This window comes from Ammospiza nelsoni, chromosome 3, assembly GCF_027579445.1.
Source record: "Ammospiza nelsoni isolate bAmmNel1 chromosome 3, bAmmNel1.pri, whole genome shotgun sequence".
NCBI classification, from domain to species: Eukaryota; Metazoa; Chordata; class Aves; order Passeriformes; family Passerellidae; genus Ammospiza; species Ammospiza nelsoni.
This window is the reverse complement of record NC_080635.1, coordinates 32516303-32540595: the sequence shown is the minus strand read 5'-3', so window position 1 is coordinate 32540595 and position 24293 is coordinate 32516303. Positions and strand designations below refer to the sequence as shown.

General features: G+C 43.8%; 1 protein-coding gene across 1 annotated transcript; it reads right to left on the bottom strand.

Annotated features, from left to right (window-relative positions):
* Positions 1–493: 493 nt before the first annotated feature.
* Positions 494–21709, bottom strand: MRPS18A (mitochondrial ribosomal protein S18A). Its single transcript, XM_059468265.1, has 6 exons — positions 21531–21709; positions 21327–21358; positions 18718–18822; positions 10714–10837; positions 9882–9948; positions 494–1245 (listed from the first exon to the last, which is right to left on the bottom strand). The coding sequence occupies exons 1-6, from the start codon at positions 21628–21630 to the stop codon at positions 1101–1103; spliced, it is 573 nt and encodes a 190-aa protein (XP_059324248.1). The 5' UTR covers positions 21631–21709; the 3' UTR covers positions 494–1100.
* Positions 21710–24293: the final 2584 nt, after the last annotated feature.

Here is a 24293-nt window from a genome sequence, read left to right as displayed (position 1 = left end):
GTCTCCCAAAGCAAAAGGTCTTGGCCAGCTCAAGGGGGCTGAATCTAGGGCTTTTATTTCACAAAATAAGGCTAAAAAGAACCATTTAAATCTAATTTGATTTCCTGGATAATACAGGTTTATCCTTACCTTTTGTTCCTGTCCATGCTGATGGTATTAGCAGATGATTCCAATAAAAGCAATACAAGGTTAATTGGCATAGTAGTACATAAAAATTTTGTATTGATTTGTAGCCCCCAGATAAATACCAAAGAAATGGAGCCAAAGCAATAATGACCATGATAAATTTCATGAGCCTTTCATACCAGGCCCATAATTAGCAATGGTGAATAGGTGGAAGATCTGTATGTGTACTACAAAGGGAGAGAAATGGTGCCACCTTTTAGTTACAAGATGGATAATCAGTTCCAAACTATCCCAGGAAGCAACCATATCAGTGATATGGAAGATTTATGAAAAATTTATTTGCCGGGGAGAAAAAAACAGGCAGTCATCAAGGATCTCAACACTGTGTATTTGCCGGATTCAGGAGTGAAGAACAAGCCAGGAATTCTTAAGAGGACAAGTAAAATGTACACCTCTTTGCCACTGCCACAGGTGTTCTGCTGAAAATTATGGATAGAACAGATGATAATTAAAAAAAATTAATTTCAGTAGTCAGTAACAATTTCTGTTACTGCTGAGAAAATACAGTGCTGCAGAGAAATTTTTCTTCCATCTGTGTCACAGGTACAAAAGCCCAAATGAGGCAAATCTGACTTGAAACACATCTTAATGGGGAAACACCAGTCACTGCTGGGAAGAGAAGGGAACATCCTTTTCCAAACCTATTTGTGGAACATAAAGAAACAAAAGCCTACAGATGCTTTCTGGCTTTGAGGTAAAAGTCTTTGACCCTTGCTTTTATCAAATCATCCTGCACACTGAACTTTGCTTTGATGGCTCTTGTATTCTCCCAGAGGAAAAGATTACAGCTGGACACAATATAGAGTACTAAAGACAATTTTGGAATAAGAAAATTGGATATATTAACAAACTTTAAAAAAACCCCAGCAGAACAGTGGACAACATGTGCTTACTGACTATGCTAGTTCTGGCCACTAGTGGTTTAAACAGAGAGGCTTTTGTGTATATTTGATATTATCCTTCAGCAAAGGGTGTCCAACTGGATAGGGCTTTTTGCACCACTTAGGGCCCCTCTTCCAAATGGGCTTTGCAGATCTGACGGGCCAGCGGGTCAGGTACCTGTCAAAACAACACAAACACATTTCAGTTTGAGACTGATCACTGAGAAAATGTTCCAGCTGAAGCAGAAGCAAGCCACTATAGCCTTTGCCTCCCTAACATGCATCTTTATAAAAGGAATAACCATGAGCAGAGCTCCTTCAATTCAGAAGGGGCCATGGGAAAGGAATTTTTGTTTGTTTTGGAATTTCTAAGCTCATCTCTCCACTGAACCCACTGGCACCTGCTTGCTTCCATTTTCACAAAACAAATCAGGTGTAGTCTCCAGGCTGCTGGCAAGTTGTCCACCTGCAGCTAAACAGGAGTGCCAAATCCCTTCATTGCAACTAAGTCCAAGACTGAATGCGTCCAGCCTCTAGGGGAAGTGTTATTTCAACAGCTGGTCTCAATAAGGTAAACTAATTACAAAGGCTAAATTCTGTGAGAAAGCTTCTAAAAACGAATACATTTACTTTGGGGGGATAATTAGCTATTACTTCTGCATGCAATGGGTTTCTGGCCTAGTCTTGTATTTTTATATCTCCATATTTGCTCTAGTGTTCTCTGTACAATGCTATAAGAGCTTGCTAGTGCAGGAAGTCAGCACCCACAGTGTAAGAGGCATTAAAATGGAATTATCATCACAACTACAAATCTCTGTGAAGAGCAGAGTCTGGCAAATATCCTCTGCTTTTTACCATTTGAAGTTTTAGACTTGGCTTTGCAAACAGGCAGGGGATTTCAGATCCAGAATCAGTTACTGGAAATCTTACCCTGTGGCTGGGTGGCCTGGAGTTTTGTTAGGCTTTAAATCTTTTGCTACCAGTAGAGAGGGGAATAGAGGTCCTTAGAGAAAGAGGAGTCTTTTCAGACAATGAAGATACAAAGTAAAACCTTAGCATAATCTGCACAAACAATGCTCCAACAAATTAGAATTTGGAACAGACTGATAAACTTTGTCCAGCGATGTTTGCACGCCTCTGTTGAGTAATCCCATGATCTTAATGTAACCTCAATCACTCGTCCTCTCCACAAAAAGCTTTGTTACCTTTTATTTGCATCGTGCAAATTTGAGATATTAAGAACTTTGGACAGAGACATTTGTTTGAAGGCATTTGGCACATTCCTGAGAGCTACAAAGAAAGCCTGCTATGCCAGGCAGCCACAGACTGCAGAACAGCAGCCCATTTAGCACTTTTCTTCCTCAGTTCTCCCTAATAGCACAAACTGGAAAATTAATCACATGTGGAGCTTTCTGCCTCTGAAATCAAGGCACTTTCAAAATGCTTTGCTTTGAGGACTTTATGACAGTTAAAACACCTAGAAGCACCAGCAGGAGGGGTCTGGGTGACGACACATAGCAAGATCCAGCCACTTGTTTTCCTATGTGTGCATTAAACTCGTCCCTTCTGACCTGTAATGCTATGCTAGTGCATTAGTGGAATCCCTTACATAACAGCATTGGGACAGGAAGTGGGAGAGACTTTCCTGTCTCTAATTTCACATGCAAGGGGAGTTCAGAGAGACCAAACACAGTCCCTAGTTTGGAATGTGGCAAAGGACCATGGCAAGACAGCTTCTTTGGGAGAAGCCGTAGAGCTATTAGATGAGCACATGGGCTAGATCTTCCTTTTCATATTCCCCTTGCTGCAAGGGGGGTGCTGTAGCACAAATTTTGCTATTGCAAGACTACACTTACAGAAAATGAGGGAAAAAATCCCAAATTGTTTTAATGCATCAGTGTGCCAAGTGCAATTCTGGTCACGTGTCCACACGATTACGGGAAAGTGCTCCTGTGATAATAAATGATCTCACTGGGAGAGTAGTGAATGTGTGAATGTGAGATACACATCAATGCTGCATGCAGGTTTAGACAGACAGTGGCTTTTTAAGAAATCCCTCTGTTTCTGTGTGGGGGCTGGAAGTGCACACCCCAATTCTGCATAGGAAGGAGGATTTAGTAATGGCCTGATTTTAAAGCTTTTGTTATTTCTCTTTTGAGCAGGTCTAATCCAGCCCTCTGGTCCAGGCTTTTGGCTTCCTTTGGGGACTGCAGGCTGGGGCTTTTCATTGTTAGCTGAAACAGACATTTGGACGCTTTCCCTTCCTGGAGCACATTTGCTTTTAGGGCTTTTAATACTTGCTTTGTCCCAAACTCAAACTTGTCCTATTTTGTTTGCTGCCTCTTTTTCTTTTTTTTTTTTTTTTTTTTTTTTTTTTTTACCTTGATTCAGCAATGCAAAAGCCTGATGCCTGGGAGCAGTCAGCCTACAAACTTCCTTCTCCTCTTTGACTAATTCCGTTTCCTACTATTTCACAGATTTGGGGTTTTTTTTCTGTGAGTAAAAACAATCCACAAAACTCACAGAGGAGAGCTTCAAAGCTCAGCACACACGACTTCCCTGCAAACTGTGCCATCCATGTAAGGTAGGGCACACCCTTTACTCACCAAGTGCCCCAACTTTTCTTTGTATCTAATAAGGTTTGTCTTGGGGAGTTTTTATGATCACCTGCAAACACACACTGGCAGAGTGTTTGAATTTTCTCAAGTAGCTGAAGGTTGTCAGGAAAGACTCTTCAGGTGGATGCCAAATGAGGCTGGTCTACAGTGTCCTCACCTGTCACTTCAGCGTGCACAGCTCCCACTCTAGGCAAAGGGGACATAACTACCAGTCTTGGGAATTGTGACTCACCTCAGGGGTCTGCTTGCCCCCTTGACTAAGGCAGGGTTCTGAGCAAGAACAAGAATTCCTGGACTCCAAGTGCACAAATTTATGCAAAAAAACTGTGATAGGAACTCTGGTGGGATTTCCCTGATGGGAAATGGCAAGATATAATCAGGATGGAAACAACTGTGGTTAATTCACCTGCAGTCTTTGTAATAGCCTAAAATCTCTGTAGCATGTGGAAGTCTGTTTTCATGGATTCTATTCAGTGGACAGGCCTTCCCACTAGGAAGCTGCCACTTCAGACATAGGAGTAGGCACAAGGCTTTCATGTGCAGGGTAAGGGAAATGGGAAAACCACATACACATCTCAAGCAAAGGCCATGTTGGTACAATTCAAGCCTGAACTTCTGAACCCTCACTGAATTTTTTCAATATGGCTTTTGTTTGGATTAAGAGCAGAAGGCAGAGGGCTACAGACTGCAGGAAGCACTCGATCAAAGTGCTGGCGAGACTGCCTCCTCCCTGCCACATCCCTTCCCATGACACCTCTTGGCTTTGCTCACCTGCAGCCCCTCTGGCTCTTTGCTTTTGAGTACACATGCTATGCACAACACAGTTCCCATGCAGATGAGAGGAACCACATGCTGCTGGAGTGAAATGCTGATAGCAGGGAAACCAGATTCTGCTCCCAGGGACAAGAGGTTTCCACAGAGCCTGAGAAATTTGTAATTCATGAGGAATTTGGAGGGAGCCTGCCTCTTGGTTAACACAGAACAACTCCTCCAGTTCAGGTGATGCAGGCGGGATTGACTAAGATACTATCTGTGCCAAGTTATGCTCTTCCAGTAGGAAGCTGGAAATGGAGAGGCAGCTGAGCAGTCAAAATCAAGTATTCCACAATCTAACAGCACCTCTTGCTGACAGACCCCAGAGTCAGGGAACCTGTGATATCCCTTCGTCCTTTTGGATAGGGAACAACTTCACAACACAGTGTTGTGTTTTAACCAATACTCTGGACTTGCCAGAAGAACATGAGTGCTACATTCATATTAAAAGAGCATCTAGATGCTGGCTTGAATTCAGGGACTGTTCTGGATAGACTGTTAGTCCACATTTTCCATGCAAAAACTTCCATGCTGAAAAGAAAACTGCTGAGCTATTCAGGTTTCCATTACTGAAAGGAAGACGTTTGACCTACAGCTGAGCTTGACTGTTTCCCAAATGGTTCTGGTGTGTGGTGGCCTGCACATACATTACTCTGGAGTATGGGAACAGTCTGTCACCCCACACAATGCTGGTGAAATCGCTTAGAACTTCCTCAGCCTCACAGGCTAGTGAAAATATTTTGTTGCTGCAGCACTTAACTGGAACATGCCAGGCTGGAGCATGAACAAATGCAGAAATAACAGCAGGAAGTTTTGAAAGGGAGAATACAGGCTGAGGATGAGGGAACAATCCTTGGCTGCATGACAAATTTGCTTGTGAAATGATCCCCTGGAAAGAGCGAAAGCCCCAGAATGGGCCAAACATGAGGAAAATTAACTGTAGGGAATAATTCTGCATTGACAGGGTAAACTTCATTTGTTTTCAATGTCCAACTTCTGCAGACAAATGATACATAAGAGAAGGTGAGGACATGAGACTCAAGAGTCCATGGATGATGTGAGTTACTCCCACGGCCAATTCTTCAAAAGCAGCATAGCTAGTAAAACAGTTAAGTGGTAACATTCATGAGCTACCACTGTCAAAAATGAATCAGGCAGAAAGCAAAAAGGCAAAGAACTGAAGTCCAAGAAATGAGAAATATCATGGCAAGTCTCACCTGGACAGTGTTCCAACTGCAGAGGCTAGAAGAGGGAGATTTGGAATGCTCCCCAGTTGAATTCTGACCACAAGATGCTCTTATATATCTCCTACCACCCTCAGCTTAGCTGACCACAAAGCTTAGCATTTCACTTTCATCTTCTGCCTTCTTCTGCAGTTCCCAATCTCCTCCTTTGTGTTACATTACATCAAGGATGAATGTTCCATACTATGCTAGACAGCTATATAACCAAGTACAAGGCAGGATTTGCAGGTCAGATATTCTCAAAGCATTCTGCTCCTCTTGAATTCCAGTAGTGGAAACAGGATAAGGAGATGGAGTGGGTAGAGGAAGGCCAGCTGCCAAATGACCCAGTGCAAAGCAGGGAAATCCTTATCGCTTTGCAGAGAAATCTGGGGCATGTAGAAGGGAATGTCCAAAGTTCGTACAATTGAGATAGTACAACCAGTTCAGAAAACAGAGCAGGAATTCTGCTTTTTGGAAAACATCACTGAATAAGCACCAGAAGAGCACCTTCTTGAGAGGCAGAGGGGTTCTGCATGACAAATCCACACTTCACAACACTTAAATCAATGGCATGTCAGCACCCCTGACCCTTGTTAAAACAAGGCAGTTTGCTGATAGCTCCATATGGAGGCATGATACCTTTTAATCCCAGCTAGGTGCTAGCCAGTGCATGCCAGACTCTTTGGATTTGAAGTAGGCTCATTTTAATCAGGGTGACTGTGACATGGGCCACACATTCTGGCCAAGACAGCCACAACTGCGGTAAAAATATAACTGAGGAACAACTTTTTTTTTAGTGCTTTCAAAAGTATACATTAATGCAGCTCCTCAATTCTTTATATACTTCCTTAGTACATTTGCCCAGGAGCCATAGAGTTCCTCCTGTGTAGCTGGCCTTAGACAATGCACACATTGTCTAAGGGACACATCAGTTTTTCATCAGGCTCATTTGTCCCTCTTTTGGCAACAAATGAAGCTGCTCTCAAAAATAATGACACAGCCTTGGAAGAAGCCTGGCCACAGGGAGCACCAACCAGAACTTTGCCAAACAAGAAAAAAATCCAAGAGATGGTTCATCCAAATGAAGTAATCTGCCAGACTTCAGCCAGGCCAGAGTTGCTGCTCCTAGTCTACATGCAGTAGTTCAATGCTCTGTATCATGGCAGAGGCACTGGGCTCTGAGTCCCAACTGACACTGAAGTGATGAATCTCCTTCAATCTCAGGTGGTGTGAGTGGAATCAGTTCCTCAGGCTATCTTAGGCTTTAGTTCTGTCATTCTAGCCATTGATGGTGTAGTATGTCAAGAGCTCTACCACAAGCAAAACATTCTTCACCTCAGTGTAAGATGGCAGGCAGGTCCCAGACACAAATTCCCACAGAAGTGTGTGAGGTAACATCTGGAGTAGACAGGACTTCTCAGAAGCCCTTCCTTTACAAAAGTGAAAACTTTCTCTATTCAGAGTAAAGAGACAGACAACAGATTACTTACATTACCTGTGCTTGTCTTGGAAAAGCTTTAACAAACTAATAACAAACATATTATGAGGCATCTCAGTTTCTCCCTGTTGACATTCCCAGGGCCATAGCAGCAGTGCAGAAAGGCATTGCTACCTCTCATCTAAGCAGAGTGGTAAAGATGGCTAGAACAGCCAATACAGTGATCTCAAAAAGAGATGAAGCTCAAAGATTTGGAAAACACATCACTTAACTGTGTAATGCACTGCCTGCTATAATGGGCTCTCTTTAGATCCTCTTGATGTCTTCTTGGCACTTAAAAATCCAGTGGACATAAACACAATGAAGGAACAAGCTAAGCCAGGTGAATAGCCCTGATATTACATGGTTAAAGGATGATGCAGACATGTTCTGATGGCATTGAACAAGGCAGCTTGTTTGACTCCAGAGTTGAAGCCCACTTCTGCCCCCTTTCTCCCCTGTCAGTTCACTTGCATTTAGCAGCACCACAGATTGAGTGCTTCCCAAGTTACTGCAGACTCACAGGAAGCTTTGGAAACAAGTACAGAGGCAAAGACAAGGTAAGCTTGGACAAGTCATTTATGTGGGAAACTTCTGATAAGAGCTCTGGCTTCATTCCCAAAATAAGTACCAGCTAAATGACTTCAGTCATTCAGCATGTGGGTGCACTTCAGGCTAGAGGAAGGAAGCAATTTGTAACTCCTGCCTTATGCCATGCCAGCTCCTGCTCTAGAGAGCAATGAGGGAAGTACAGGTGGGGGTTCACATGGTCAAAATCCTTACAGAATGGCCAAGATTTTGCAAGGCTCCAAAACACAGAGCTTTCCCCTTCCAACAGGCTGATAAGACAGTATCATGAGGGACCAGGAGAACAGAACTCCTGAAGTACTCATGCACTTTATCCTTATTCTTGGGACGCATTTGTATAGTGTCAGCCCCACCATCAAAACTTTCAATCCCATTTCTTGATCTTATTCTCTTATCTCCACTCAGACCCCAAGGTCTGCCTACTTCAATGCTACTCCATATTGTCAGCAAACAGCTCTGCTCTCTTTTTCTAAACTGCTTCCACTGGGCCTGCTACATTGCCTCTTTGGGAAGAGTAAAACAAGGGTAGTGTAGGGAGGGGCTAGCAATGCAGTAATCTCTAATTGAATTAATTTAGAGGTGTAGCACACCTACTTGCATGCAGAATGTATCCGAAGGTATTAATTCTTTGTTCTTACTAAAGGTCTATAGAACAATTTGTAAGAGTCAGGGCATCAGATGTGGAGTCCTGGTGTGATTTCAGCAAGATACTGCATTTACCATTTCCAGTCTCAACCTGCTACTCAGGGTTGCAATGTGAATGCTAACAAGATAATATGCTCCACCCCACAGCTGCCAGATAAGACAGAGCTACTAAAGAATACTCAAGACTTGTAAGACACAAGGAAGAAGTTATTACAGTTGAAGTATCTGATGGCTACAGGGCTGCATCAAATGTAGAGTCCTCTAATTTGACCCTCACTGATACACATTATGCAGCCTGCCAGCATTTCCAGGAGCCTCTCTCAAATCTCCACTGTAGAGTCAGACCTGAAATGCAGGAGTCTCCAGCCTTGCAGTGTAAGCTCTCCCAGCGACAGCCCCATGGCCTCTGGTAACCCCACGGTTTGCTAATGCGAGGTTCGTACACAGCTCTGACATCCCCATGGAAACAAAGTGTGAGGTTATAAACAGGGGATTAGCACCTCCAAGCGCCCAGCACGGAGCAGGAGGCGGCTGCAGGCTTTCCCTTTGCCCACCAAAGGCCAGGGGCCATTCAGGCTGGGGAGGGGGAAGAGCGGGCACAGGGCAAATCGCTGACTGGAGGAAACCAGAATGGGGCAGAAGGGAACAGGCCTGTGATGGGTCCCTGCTGGCTGCTCAGCCTGCCCTCCTCACTGCTGCTATCACTGCCTGGGCACCCTCCTGCTGTTGGGGGCTACACAGGCTAGGAGAGAAGGGACTGCTCAGCCTGCAGAGAAGAAGGTTCAGTGAGGTCTTACCAATGTTCCCAAGTACCTGAAGGGACGGTGTAAAGAAGAGAGGGGAGGGCTCTCCCTCGTCACTGGTGCTCAGTGACAGGACAAGAGGCATTGGGCACAAATTAAAAAATAAATTCTGTCTGAATGTAAGAAACACTACCTTGTATGAGGCTGGTTCTCTGGAACAAGCTGCCCTCAGAAGAATCTGGGGAAGGTCTATCCTTGGATGTACTCAAAACCTGGCTGGACATAATTCTGAGTAAGCTGGTCTAGGTGACTTGGCTTAAGCAGGGAGCTTGGACTAGACAATCTTCAGAGGCCTCCCTCTTCCAACCTCAGCTACTCTGCACTGCTGTGACTCCATCTGTGGCATCCTCCTGTGACTGCCTTACTGACTGTTAGTGATGAGGAGGTGAGCACAGCTGAGGAAGGGCAGGCAGACTCTAACATGTGTGGCAGTTTTAATCTTGTGTGAATAAATGGTTTATATGAGATACGACTTGTCCTTAAAAGACTGCCAAGAAAATATTGTGACAGATCTTCTCCAAAATCCTGAGTACACTTGATGAACCCTGCTGCCTGAGGCATTTCTCACCCAGTTGTAAGGAGCTGCTTTTCCCTTTCCAATTTATTCCTGAATAAGAGAAATGTGGAAAGACAAGACTATTCACCTGTTCAGCTTGGGTTTCTTGGGAACATGCCCTTCAGGAAGTGGAGGCCTATGGTTTGGCAACAAACCTGAAACAGAAAAAGATGTGAGAATATTTTGCAGTGTCTCTTTGCTTCTACTGCATTCAGAAGTCACATTACACCTCATAAGCCAGGCAATAGCACAACAAAAGCTTAAGTACATTAGAAAGGGTAGTTTATCTTCAGTCACTGCTCACCCTGCACCCCAGCCAGAGAAGCCAAGAAGTTGTGCTGGGTATAGGGAGGAAATATACACTAAAGACACTGTCACTTGGGCTTATCACAGAGGCTTTTACAGAGGACACGGGCCACTGGTGTCCCGTCAGATTTCCATCTCCAGGATGGAAAATCTGACTATTAAAATTCTCAGTCCATTTAACTTGGATACAACTCAGGTACCAGGCACAAAGATCAGCACAATACTCTTGACTGTGTCAACCTGGGAAAAGTAAAAAAGTCATCACATGGCAGATGGCAGAGTTGCATGTTACTAATGGGGTAGGTCAAGCTTAGGTAAATCAAGTAATTTCAGAAGCAGGTGTTTAATCATTAGTTACTGGAGACTGAGCCATTTCCTAGATCTTTCTGCAACATTTGTCTCATCTACAGGGATAAATGTCTTCTGTCAAGGCAAGAGTCAGGACACAGAGAAAGCAGAACAAGTAGTCTCTGTTCCATCACCCTGTCCCAGCACTTGGACCATAACAAGTTTGCTGGGTGACTGGACAATGACATCTCACTGAGCTATACCAATTGGGCAGGAGACCCCTCTCAAAGGGTTCAGTAGGTACCCTACAGTCAGGGGTTGTGTACCTGCACGGTGAGCCATCTGCACACACACAGCAACCTTCTTGTGCTCCTCCAAGCAGAGGCCTGTGACCCTTCGTGGCAGCATCCCTCCATCTGAACGGATAAACTGACTCAGCAGCAAGACATCCTGAGGGAGAGAGAAGGGCAAAACCATCAGTTCTCCAGCTACCTTCACTGCTGTGACTGCAGGTGTTGTGCTGAGCCTTGTGTTGTGTACAGAACTCAAAACAATGTAAAACAAACAATGATTCCTCCCTACGCATTTTGTCTGCAGCTTGGCAACAAGTGGCTTTTGCTTGCTGTCACTGCCTGCCAGTTTAGCTTAGTAAGGTCACTCAGATGGTTTGAGTCTTCCCCTGACTTCACTAGTGTAAACACATGATGTCAGCTGCAATCCTTGCTCCTTCACTGTTTCTCTACTTGCTCCAAGATTCTTGCTAAGATAATGTGTCCTAGGTACTAAGAGTTACACAAGACCTACAGATGCATATTGTTATACAACTTGAAATGCCATCACAGCTGCTGTCCTAAAGTTCACAGATATGTTAGATCACCTCTGACTCCCTCCTTGTTCCCTCAGAGCAGGATTGTTCTCTGCTATCTCCTCTTCAAACTTTTATCTAGTTTCCCATAGTGGAGCTTCCCTCAGGTCTCTCCAGAGGGGTGGAGATCAGGGAAATAGTCCAAGATGTTGTATGAGGAAGCTTTATGTAAGAAAAGAATATGTGCTGATGAGAAAGGACTAATAGGATAAATTGCTGCAGTCAGTCCTTCAACTGTGCGTGCACTAGGTGGGGCTGTGACAGTCATGGTGCATGAAAGGAGCACTTGAAGCATGCTGAGGGCTCGTCTGTGATTCAAGAACAATTTAGACTACACTGCTGTTGACCTTTACAATTAAAAACCCTAGAAATGTAAAGCAGCCCTTTTAATAAAAACAATTTAAAGGGATCTCTAGGATCAGATAGTATCACAGGGCTGGAATGACGAATTTTTAAACACAGCAGCAACAGCTGTTGCACAAGTATCCCATTAACTGTACACAGTACAACAGCCCAGGATTCAGATCCATGCTCTCCATTTCCACACCAGAGCTAGATACCCCTCAAGGGGGTATTCAAAGATACCCCTCAGGCCAATATAAGCAGGCATTCTTGACATCCTGACATCAGCATAAGTTGGCATAAATGGACTCCAGAGACTTCCCACTTGTTATTTCCCCTTCAACAGACTTGTAGAGAGTTTACTTCTCCACGGCTGTTGTAAGTATGTTCCTAGTGGAGGCCGCAGGACCATGCAGAGGCTGCCTGCAGGCTGAGGGGAGCAGCCAGCAAACGAGCATCCTGACAGAGTGAGTTCAAACGGGGCATGGCAGAACTTTGCACCCCTCAGCCAGGGCAACAGGCAAGAACAAAGAGTACTTGTTGCTTTTCATGTTGGGTGATCCTGACTGCCAGTTCACAGATTCACAGACCTGCTCCTAACCCCCCCACCCTTGCTGTTCTACAAAGAGCTCCCTGGAGCATTCTAACCTTCTTTTACTGGCCTTGCAAAAGCAAATAATCACGAGTGAATATAAAGTGAGTATTCAGAAATCTAGGTAACCAGGAATTATTCACCCAGCCCACTGCACAAGACCAGCTCAGCTGTCAAGGGGGCTGCTGGAATTTAGGACGCCCTTCTGGTAATGATGGATTCTGACAGATGCTGTCATAGAATCATAGAATGGTTTGGGTTGCAAGAGACCTTAACAATCATTGAGTTAATCCCCTCCCTTGCCCTGATGGGCACTATTTGTTTGATGCAGCTCAGGACAGAAGTGTGTTTCTAGCCTGTGAGTGCACATTGCTGGGTCATGTTCAGCCTCTCCTCCATCAGCACCCTCAAGTCCTTCCCAGGGCTGCTCTCCATCTGTTCATTCCCTGCCTGTCGTCATAGTGAGGGCTGCACTGACTCAGGTGCAGCATTTTGCACATGCTCTTGTTAAACCGCATGAAATTCCCACAGGCCCACTTGAACTTGTCCAGGTTCCTCTAGATGGCATCCCATCCCTCAGTTGTGACATCTGCAAACCTCACAAAGGTGCACTCAATCCCTTTGTCTATGTCATTAATGAAGGTACTAAATAGAACTGGTCCCAGTAAGGACCCCTGAGTCACACCACTTGTCACTGATGTCTATCAGACCTGAGCAGTTGACCACTACTCTCTGGATGTGACTATCCAACCAATGCCTTATGCATCTAACAGTTCAGCCATTGAGTCTATCTCCCCTCCATTTAGAAAGAAAAATATTGGGGACCACATCAAAGTCTTTACAGAAGTCCAGATAAATGATATCTAAAGCCTTTCCCTTGCCACTGATAGAGTCACTCCATTGCTGAAGGCCACTGGGTTGGTCAGGCAGGACCTGCCCTTGGTGAAGCCTTGTTGGCTGTATCAAATCTTCTCTCTGTCATCCATGTGCCTTAGCACAGCTTCTAGGGGGATGTTCTGTGATCTTCCTAGGCACAGAGATGAGGCTGATAGATCAGTAGTTCTCAGGCTCCTCCTTCCTACTGTTTTTAAAAATGCATTCAAGTCACCTGGGATAAAATGCTGGTTACAAGTGTTATAGACAAAATGTTGAGGGTTTTTATTTGTCTGGGGGTTCTGTGGTTTGTTTTTGTCCTTCCCACCCCCAATCAATACCATCCTCACTAATATCATGACATGCAGCTTCCCTCTTACCATGGTTCCTGCTTTCTGCATCCACTTGTCTACAGTGAACACATTCAGACTGATTCTCAGATCCAGCTCCTTTGAAAACATGCCATGTCATGTGGGCCCACTGACATTTAGACACTGACTTTAATACCTCACTGACACAAAATTACTGACCAGGCACCCTACAGAACTATGCTGCATCCAAAGGAGAAAAGCCAGCTGAGCAACTAGCAGTGGGCTCCTGGGAGGCCATCCATGGTTAAAGGGAAGCAGAGTATCCCTCAGCCCAGCTAAACATGGCCCTGCCAGGGAGAACAGTAACCAGGGCACCAGATGGTGCCAGCTGCACTAGTAGAAACTGGATGGAGGCCAACCAAAATGTCCAAGAACATTGACTTCTGACCACTCCTGAAATACACTGGATTGGATTCAGGAAACCAGAGCAGGACTCTATCCCCCTTTTTCCTCTTTTTTAGCTGTCTGGATCTTCAAATCACCAACAGCTCAATCCACCATTTAGCACATAACACTTCCCTAAGTGAAAAAGGACTGTTCAGGTCTAAGTACCTAGAAAGAGAAAAACTTGCAAGACCATGCTACTAGCCTGCTGCAGTACTCTGTGGAGAAGAGGAGGAAGAAAGCTGATGGCAAATTTGAGGCAGTTGCCGTCTTTGCAGCCATGAAAGCCTAAGTAGGCCACACACTCTTTTGAAGGGTGTGTGTGTGGTCCAAGTGATTTCTCATATTACCACCACACCTCATGGAGTCACAGGCTTGTTATCAAGTGTTTCCATGCAAAGGGGGTGGTGGGAAGCAAATGGAGATATTTTTTTTCTCCCTATGGGGAAAAAAAAAATCAAGAGAATCTGTTCTCTGTTATCATCTCTGACCAACAGTGTCACCAACTGACCAACACCCTGGTGTGGCAGTCATTTCTCGACTGAAATCATCAGTCATGTCCCAGCTGCTACAGCTCCAAATCACAGTCACGCTGCTTGGCTCAAAATGCTGCACTCTTGACCAAAGGTTTGTCCATTTCTGAAGATTCCCCACAGTTAACAGGCCAGGTGTCTCTCCCAGAATATTCACACAGATGTATCTTACCACTGGGACAAAGCAGACAGGTACAGCCAACTTCATGGGGCAGCTGTGGAGGGAAGTGAACAAGTACATGGAGCGGTCAAATTAAAAAATATGTCTGGCAAGTTCTCATGGTGCCGTCATGTTCCATGAAATTCACATTTTGTGCTAGTGGACAGCCAAGCCTGTAACCACTGATTTGCTTTAATCACTGGACAGCTCCCATGAGGCTGGATCCAGATTCCCACCCCTGTAATCTGCAGCATTTGATGAAAACAACTTGGACTGAATTAATCTAGGGCCAATAGGCAAAGCCTGCAGTTCGATTTCCCCTAAATGTTGCCAAAGCAAGATGACATATTTACTGCCTACTCAAACTAATGATGTTTGAAGTGGATAAGGGGGGAAAATAAAAAACAAGTTTAGCCTCCACTTCTAAAAGGGCTGACAAACTTGCTAGATGGAGCACTATATACCACATATTCTTGTGAATAGATGGTAACCAAAATGCAGAGGCACCTGCATTTTAATGTCTGGAGACACTTGGAAAAGCAGGATCCTTGACTGACACGTGATTCATTAAAACTTTTATTTACTGCAAGAACAGTTCTATCTGTGCAACCAAATTACTACTGGGCTGTATCAGACAAGTCCATCAGTCATTATTTCCAGTTATACAAGAATCTAGTTTTTCCTCTCTCCCTTACTCCTGGGAGCTGTACACCATTCTCCACACATTTTGTAAAATTGCAGGTTTCAATCCAGTTGCATTTGTATACAATGACCAAAATAATTTTTTTATCTCTGATGGATATGAAAAAAAAATCAACTGAGATCTCAGTTTCACTGGACAGACAGACACATGCAGACCACAAACTGTGGGAATTTATATATTAAGCTCTGTTATCCTGAGCCACACCAGAGGATCAGGATTGAACTAGGAAAGACAACTGCAGCCCTCTACACCCCAGCTGAGGCAGGTTGGAATCACGACCTGCTAGGGCTCACAATGCCTGTTCAATTGATTAATGACTCTGGAGACACTGGTCCCCCAGTTCTCTGACAGCCAGAGTAACTCATTATGCCACTACTTTAGACTGTGCTAGCTGCACAGGACAAAAGGAAAGTCCTGTGAGGTCATATTACTCAACTCCCTCAGGGGCTAATTCAACACTTCCCTTTTCATAGTGCCTCATTCAGTCCAATTACAAGCGTCCCAAGCAAAAAAGCTCACACTTTCCTTTCTGTGCAACAGACTGATCTCAGCTTATCAATCTCAAAGGAACCACCATCTATTCCAATCTCTCACCAAGCTCATCTTATAGGTTATGCTGTATGAATTAGGTTATATCTTTAACAAAAATAGCTGCTCTCAATTTACAGATATTTAGGACAATTAACCATCATTGAGAAAAATGTCCCACTGTTTAATTGCCCACAGAGTTAAATGCCTGCACTTCACTAAAGCATCTCAAGATTCTGCTGCTCACCACAGCTGCAGCAGAGAATAAAATAGCAGAGAGTACTTTAGTGCAGAAAAGGGAGATTTTAACATTTGAAAATCCTGAAAATATGCAACTAGTAAAAAGCATTCAAAAACATAAGGGACAAGTGAGAAGTGGTCTACCCCAGAACTCAAATTTCTCCTAGTTCTAATCAGCCCCACAGAGGGATGCTTCTAAATATGAGGTAAGAAATGTCTGCAATTTCAAAATACCACTTCACAGTGCTCTCTTTAGCTCTTTGTCCAGAAAGAGCACTGGATATATACACACTAGATGCACATGCATTCAAAATCTATATGACAGCTGAGACAAGTCTACATTCATAGATTGCCTCGCAGCACCACAATTTCTTAGATAAGAAATTATTTTAGTAATGATGCTCAAGATTGGCTGCAGAATCTCTCTTCACATTTCGTTTTCTCTTGCCTCCTTAATACACAGTAGAAATCAGGATCTAAGAATCAAAGTGAAGTGTGGAAGAAAACTCATAATTTAGTTCACCCTACAAACACATGTAAAACTCATGTTTCACACTGTCTGTTGTGACCAATTTCTAATCCTGGAACTCAGACTCTACAGAATCACATTGTCTAAAACATCTTTGGTTCTTGATGGCATTATCTCTCCAGATACTCATTGGAGTCTTCTACCACACATGGCAGCAGGAACTGAATCTATGTAAGTCTACATATGTGTTTCCAAGATGTAATCCGCTGCCATAACTTATTTCATCCCTGAGCATCAGTTTATAGTTTCTCAATGGTTGTAAATGTGTGACTCACGGAAAGCTTTCTGTAAATCTCTAGAATTACTGAGTTTAATGATGCTGTTTATGTCTTGCATTTATAAGTCACATAAAATGATATGAACCTTAAAAAAGTATTTTCCAGAGTAAGTAACAAGTTGGTTTTGATCACTACACAATTCAGTAACCATGAAAGAGAATTGCAAGGAATCTCCGCATTCGAACACGGGCCACACAAAACAGACATGATCCGGTTTTGTAGTACTTTACAAAATGGTATTTGTCATTTCACCTCATTTATTACGATCTTCAAATTCACTGTATATCCAGGTTTCCCATGTTGTTGAGAAACCAAGCCAGGAAACACTAAATACTCCCCTGCCCCCAACTTATTTCACTGTTTAATATTGTACCCAGCCTGAGTAAGAATCACTGACAACATCAGATTCTAAATGTCTCCATTTCTGCAACACAGGCTTTGAAAGATACTAAACGTATTTCATTTACACCTCACATCTGTTGTTTCACCTGACTGGAGTAATTGCAAAATTGCAATTTTGTCTGGTACTATTGCTGTATTCATATTCTTCATAATTCATGAGTCTTAATTAGTCCTATCCAACAGGTTATTTGCTTTTACTCCTAGTTGACACCTTTTATTTAGAATTTGCAATGTTTTATTTACCAATCAGCAATCATCAGCATCATTCTCCCTCCACTCTTATCTGCTTAGGATGTCACTTGCAGTTTTCAAACCATTTGGTGATTCCCCAGAATTATTTTTTATGCTTTAAAAAAATCCTGTGAGTGAAGTAATGTATTTGTTAGCTAATTCCTTCAAGATCGTGAAGCAACATGCAATCCAGGCCTGCTGGTCTGTACCTAATTCAAAGCTTAAGTTATTTCTATATTTGTTTTTCCCTGTTGTTTTACATTTGCAAATTTCCATCAATATACAGATAGTAAAACATAATTTTTCCTTTGCATGTGTGCACTAGGACTACACACAAGCAGCACAGTCATTTTGCAACCAAAGTGGCTTTCAGTCCCCTTCTCCTCTCAATAATGGACTTTCTCACAAACATTTCTTTTTCTCCAATGTATTTGTATCCCCCTCTCTAATCCTATTGACATTAGCTTATTCTGAGTTTTCTGTTGCCTTATCTTAGTAACAGCATGTTCCTGTCTGTTTTTCCTCTTTTCTAATTCCAGTGTTGGGTTTTGAGCATGCAAGGAGGTAATTTAGTCCTTTTGTAAACTTGTGTCTGAGTGACCTCTTGTAAAGTTACATTCTGCATCTGCTATATCATGCTTCTTATTCTGAAGCATTCGTGACTGTTGTGCTTTTGATTTATAGCACTACAGGATTTCCTTCCCATATTCTAGGTTTAGTGTTATTATCCCCTCCTTAGTTAATAAACTTCTCATTAGCATTTCCTGCAAAATGCTTGAATAAAACCTGGGTTTTTTTCTTGCAATGTAAGTAAAAATGTATGCTCCTTCACACTCAAAAAGAGTTTTAGAAGCTGTATGAAACAGTTACTAACTTAGTGAACAATGACAAATGAGAAATCGTAGTGCTTGAAGTCATACAAATGACCTAGTCAAATCTTCTGGCCTCTCTGGAGCTTGGCCTGTATCCACTGACTAAATGCTACATTCCAGTTTGATTCTCTGGGAAGTGCAATGGTGAAAGACAGCTGGGCACAGAAGAGCGATGGCATGTCAGATCAGATGGCCATGTGAGTAATTCCAAATCTCCTATTTGATACAAGCTCATCCTTTTCCCCAGGAACACCATCAGCCAAGGCATGCAATTACTGTGTAGGAGGCTCTTGGGGCAGCCAAGAAGCAGAGCTGCAGTCAAGTATCTTTACTACACCCAGGAAAACTCGAGAGGGGCAGGTGTGTAGATCTGAGAGCAATACTTGTCCAGCAATGAGGGTTGGAGGAATTCCTTCATTAAACTTACCACATAATCATACTTATGCTTCAGGTTCCAGCGACAGATGGGACACTGGCCAGAGGGGTTTGGAGGAGGTGGTGCTTCAGCATCCTCTATAATTCTCCCTTCAATCTAGGAAACAATTCAAAGCATGCAATGATCAGGCACAGCTTACAGCTCCACCTGTACCTGTGTCTCAAGGAATACTGTTCATTGAGTCCACAGTACACTGACCAGTCCCTGTGAGGATGTAAGGGGAACAGCACCTGCATCATTTAACTCACTTTTATAGAGATACAACAAGTCCTTTGGAATGCTTATGCCACAGACTATGGGGAGAAGGACAAATTCAAAGGGCATAAAAAACCCTTCGGCAAATTCTTGTGTATGTTTTTCTAAATGTAAACTAGTTCACAGTCAGTGTGAGGTCTCATATTCACCTGAATTCCACTTATTGCAGTACTCTTGAACCACCATGCCTTGAAAGTGTAGAGGCCCTTTAGCCAAAAGCTTTAAAAGAACTTTTCTTCTGGGAATATGAGAATGTCACAGAATAGCAGATGCATATTATAGCTGAAAACATATAGGAGCTTGCTGGACTATAAATCACCAGCAGGGAAAACTCTGAGCAAAATTTAAATTTAAGAAAGGATAGTTAGGAAATGTCTGTGGGGCTGGTAGATTTATTTTATAATACCAATATTTTATCCAGTTTAATTCTCTGAACAATTCTTTTACAAGATTATAAAATTATATTTTGTACATCACTATAAAGTGCTGGCATCTAATACTGAAATTTTCTCACAAGTAACATGCAAAGAGATGTACAAGGTGTGTAAAGGAAGAACTTGACAAATTTGTTTCCTATTTATAGATGTGTTACAAATGCAAAGTCTATCTGCATGTGCACTTGTCTTTTTTTTTTCTTTTTTGAGGACTTACAAATGGAAACAAGAGCTATCTCAAATTGCACCCAAATGAAGAGAAAATATGGATGGATTTCAGACTGATGCTAGGATATTACACAGCAAATATATCCAGATCTCCAGGAAGAGTTATTTTCACAAAGGGCTCTGCTAATGTAATGCTTACTTTTTCCTACTTCAAGCCTCAGTTAATGTTTTGGACTTTTGAAAATATATTTTACATCCCCTTTGAAACTGATTGAGTGCAAAATACAGCAATCCACTAAGTGTGTTTTGTTGTTGTGCATACTCCCCTGTTGTTTTGGTTAAAACAACCTCAGGTCACACTTGCAAGCTCTTCTCTTCAGGTTTCTGGGCAAAGATTAGTAATTTTGCACTTGAAGGCAAGAAATAGATGCCTTCCATCGTACCTACTGCTACCCCTTAAACTTATTTTTTGTCGACAGTCTTAGGACATCTTGCTAACTGCCATATATTTTAGATATGTAGTATCAAATAGAGCAAGTTTTCTGCTCCATGCAGGTTTCAGACGTGACAATGTCTGCTAGCACAAATACAACAAAACTTTCAACAAAATATATTTTTGACAAAAATATTTAAGAGTTTCAAAGGCATGAACAAGCAGGTTTAGGGGAGTCCATCCCCCTCCTATTATTTATATATATACAGATTAACATTTAAGTGCACTCTCTTCTAGCTATTTCCAGATTCCTTCTTCACTCTCATCTTATATAAATATATATATTTATATATGCGCATGTATATATGTATATAAAATATAAAAAAAAACCCCTGTGTTATCTCTCTCCAGCCAAGGCATATAGTGCTACTGCCATATGCAATGTGAGCAGAATAATGCAATCTCCTTTCCCCTTCAGTAATTTCTGTGCTTCTAAAAAATGACAGTTCTCTTGATAAAAGTATAACACATTAGATGGTGCTAACTACGCAAAGTTCTAATTCTACTGCTTTAATCTTTTCCTTCCTTCCTTAAACTGTAGCTAAGAAGATGCTCTTGTTTATCAGTTACTTCAGAACTTCTGTTTCATTTTCAGGAGCAGTTTTCCTTCAGTATTTAAGGTCTTCCTTTGAAAACACCCCTTTCACACTATTTTTTTTTTTTACAAGTGTGTTATGAGATGTATCACCTGAAGCCAGTATGGCACACACTGAGGTTAACAAACACAACACAGATCAAAGGCATGAGATGCGTGTGGCATGTAGGGGTACAGACACATCCTGCAATGCCTCATCCCACTGCCAGCACAGGATGAAGTGACAAAGCCAACGGCAATCTTCCCTAGTGCCTGTCCACACTCAAGACGATGCCACATGGCACCAGTTTAGGAACAGAACCGTCTGAAGAATGGCCTCCAGTGTTTTAGACCCTGAATGCCTCTGGTCAGGGATTCCGACTTTACCCGGGCAGCAGCGAGGGGTTTGACGCTCATGAGGGCTCTGACTGGAGGTACCTGTCACCAGCAACAGGTGACAATCCTGTCCTTTAGCAGCCAAACCCTCCACTGCTAACTTGCACTCGCAGCAAATTCCTACCCTGGCTCTGCATTCACACCCTGAGAGCTCTTTCAAGCAGAAAAACGTCCCCGTTTCTCCTTTATTTGCTGGGTAGGGCACGGACACACACATGGCTGAAGGAGGGAGAAGCCACGGCAGAGGCAGCTACCAAGGAAAAGGGGTGCAGGGACTTACTGTTGTCGTGTTGCCTTCAGTCACCTCCACGACTGCAAAAGAAAAAAGAGACGGGAAGCCACAATGAGACCCATGCAGCCTGAACGAAGTAGCATTTGGGAGGGGGCGGGAGGAGAGGGCAAATTACAGTGACCGCAACCATCTCTCAAGGACAGCGGCGAGGCAACGGGGCGCGGGGCCGTGCAGAGCCCCCTGCAGACTCACCCTGGCGGAGGGCGCGGGCCGGCGGCGCGGCCCAGCCGCTCCCCAGGAGCCCGGAGAAGATCCGCCGCAGCCCCCCGCGCAGCAGGCTGGGCGCCGCCATCTTGCCGCGGCCGGCGCTGCCGTCACGCCGCTTCCGCCGGCTGGGGGGGCGGCGCTGCCGCTGCCGCCATTTCGGGGCACGTCCCGCCCGCCCCGGCGCTCGAGGGGCAGAGCCGTGGGGACAGGAGGGGAGGAGTCTGTTCTCCTGCCCAGCATCTTCTCCGCGGGGTGGTCCTTCTCACTGTTTTCTTTTGTTTCTTTTAAGTGTATTGTGGTTGGTGCTGGGCTTGGGTTTTCCTGGGTTTTTTTTCAGTTGGTTGGTTGGTTGGTTGGTTGGTTGGGGGCTTGGATTTTCTGGCGGTTGTATCAGCTCGGGATCACAGCACCACAGATTCAGCTAGGTTGGAAAAGACCTCTGAGGTCATCGAGTCCAACCCATGACTGAGCACCACCATGGGAACTAGACAATGGCACTGAGTGCCACATCCAGTCTTTCCTTGAGTACCTCCAGGGATGGTGACTCCACCACCTCCCTGGGTAATGCATTCCAATGTCGAATCACCCTTTCTGTAGAGGAATTCCTCCAGCTGTCCAACCTGAACCTCCCCTGGGCAGCCTGAGATTGTGTCCTCTTGTCCTGGCACTGGTGGCCGGGGGGAAGAGGCCGATCCGCACTTGGCTGTGACCTTCTCGGAGTTACAGAGAGCGATAAAGTCATCCCTGAGCCTCCGCTTCTCCAGCCTAGACACCCTCAGCCCCCTCAGCCATTCCTTACAGGACTTGTGCTCCAGACCCTTCACCAGCTCCACTGCCCCTTCTCTGGACCCTTTCCAGCACCTCAATGTCCTTCTTGCAGGGAGGGCCCAGAACTGGACACAGGACTCGAGGTGTAGCCTCACCAGTACAGGGGGACAATCCCTGCCCTGGTCCTGCTGGCCACACCATTGCTGATACAGACCAGGATGCCACCAGCCTCCTTGGTCCCCTGGGCACAGCTGGCTCATGTTTAGGAGGATGGAGGTAAATCCAGTGGTAGTGATGCCTTTGTGTTGTGGAAGGCTGAGCTACACTCCTGCCACAGCTCCTGAATCTCCTAGCTCTCCAGTGAGGGAAGGCTGAGAGGTGGTTTTACTTCAACTATATGGCTCCTCTGTTTGGATGGGCTCTGGAGTGCCTCCTGCATCAAGGAGGGTTTCAAGCCAGCTGTGGGATTTGGGGAGGGGATTTGTTTCGAATTACCATTATCACATCTGTATGTTCCAGGGATCCTGAGGTTCTTGCCTCTTCCTGCAGTGATTTGTGCATTTCTGCAGGTGACAATTTGAAGCAGCGTGTTGCCCGGCTGTAAGTCTTGTAAACAGTCAGTCTAGTTTAAACACTTTTCCATTTTTGTTTGAATATCACTTGTCTTTGACAGTTTGAAGGCTGCTGAGAGATCACTTTTCCCATCATCTTTCTTAGCATACCTCATCGCTTGACTTCTCACACCTGCCTTTGGTGCAAGGTAGCCTAGAGGTGCTGCTCAGACCCACATAGTCCACTGGCATTTCAGATACCAACAAACAATTTGTCTTAGATGGTAATGCTGCATCTTCGTGAAGAGCGTACTTGAGTTGAACTGTACTTGAGAGCAAAGGTCATTCATGGAGTTTCTCCAAGTGCTTGTTTTCTGTCATTTCAACTCTTTAAAAAAATCCAGAAAGTGAAAACTAACAGAGTAAATTAAAATCACTTGTGACTCATGCACGCTGATGGACATTCATGCCATTCTGTTTCATAAGTGGTCAACAGTGTTTATCCAAGATGTTCTGTATGTTGTTCTGAGTTTGTATCTAAAATATGGTGCAAAATGTAAACTGCAACATACACGTAAAATTTCTTGTAAAATATAATTTAATCTTTCTGTGGCAGGAGGTCCTTCCATCTCCTTCCTCTTGTGTGTTGCACTTGTTTCTTGTTATAGTCTACTTTGCAAATCTCTTTCAGTTACAGGTCTAAGCTCTCAACTCTGGGACTTTCCAAAGAAGTGGGAATGAAGGCAGGGCTTCTGTCCAGATTCTTGTGCTTTATGCCAAGCAGTGAAAGCAGGGCCATCCCATTAATTCAGAGAACAAATTGAGTAAGAATTCTTGCCGGAAGAGAACTCTTCCTCTCTCACCGCTTTATGCTATATAATGATTTCTAGAATCAGGGTGATTTTCAACTTGTCCAAAAGCTTAAATATAAGAGCCAAACAAAATATTTACTGCCATCCAGTCTGGGAATTATTTCCTTATGAGGAGAAGGAACATCGCTGGGCACAGTGGTGTAGTGAAGTCACAATTTTATGGGTTGGTTGTTGTTTTCTTTTCTTTATAAAGTGAGTTTTGTCCTAGGGGAAGAAACACCCTAACAGAAGAGTTTATTCAATGGCTTAAAATAAATGCAGTTTCTTCTGCTGGCTTTGTTGCCTCTTGTGAGTGGGAAAACTTAATTTATGGGATGGAAATCAACAGTTGATAAGCACAGTGCTGTCTCACCATTGTAAAGTTATGTAGACAGAGGATTAGTGGCTGTTCAAAAATTTCTCCATGTCATGGGACTTTTGAAGTAGATACTTAAGCAGTGGTGTGGCTTTTGGTCAGACAGAAGGAGACCAGCAACATGGTGGTAGTTCAAATGCAGTAAGTACTGTACTTGCTTGCCTCACCTTCAAACAAATGCTGTCTCTAAAGGAGTTTAAGT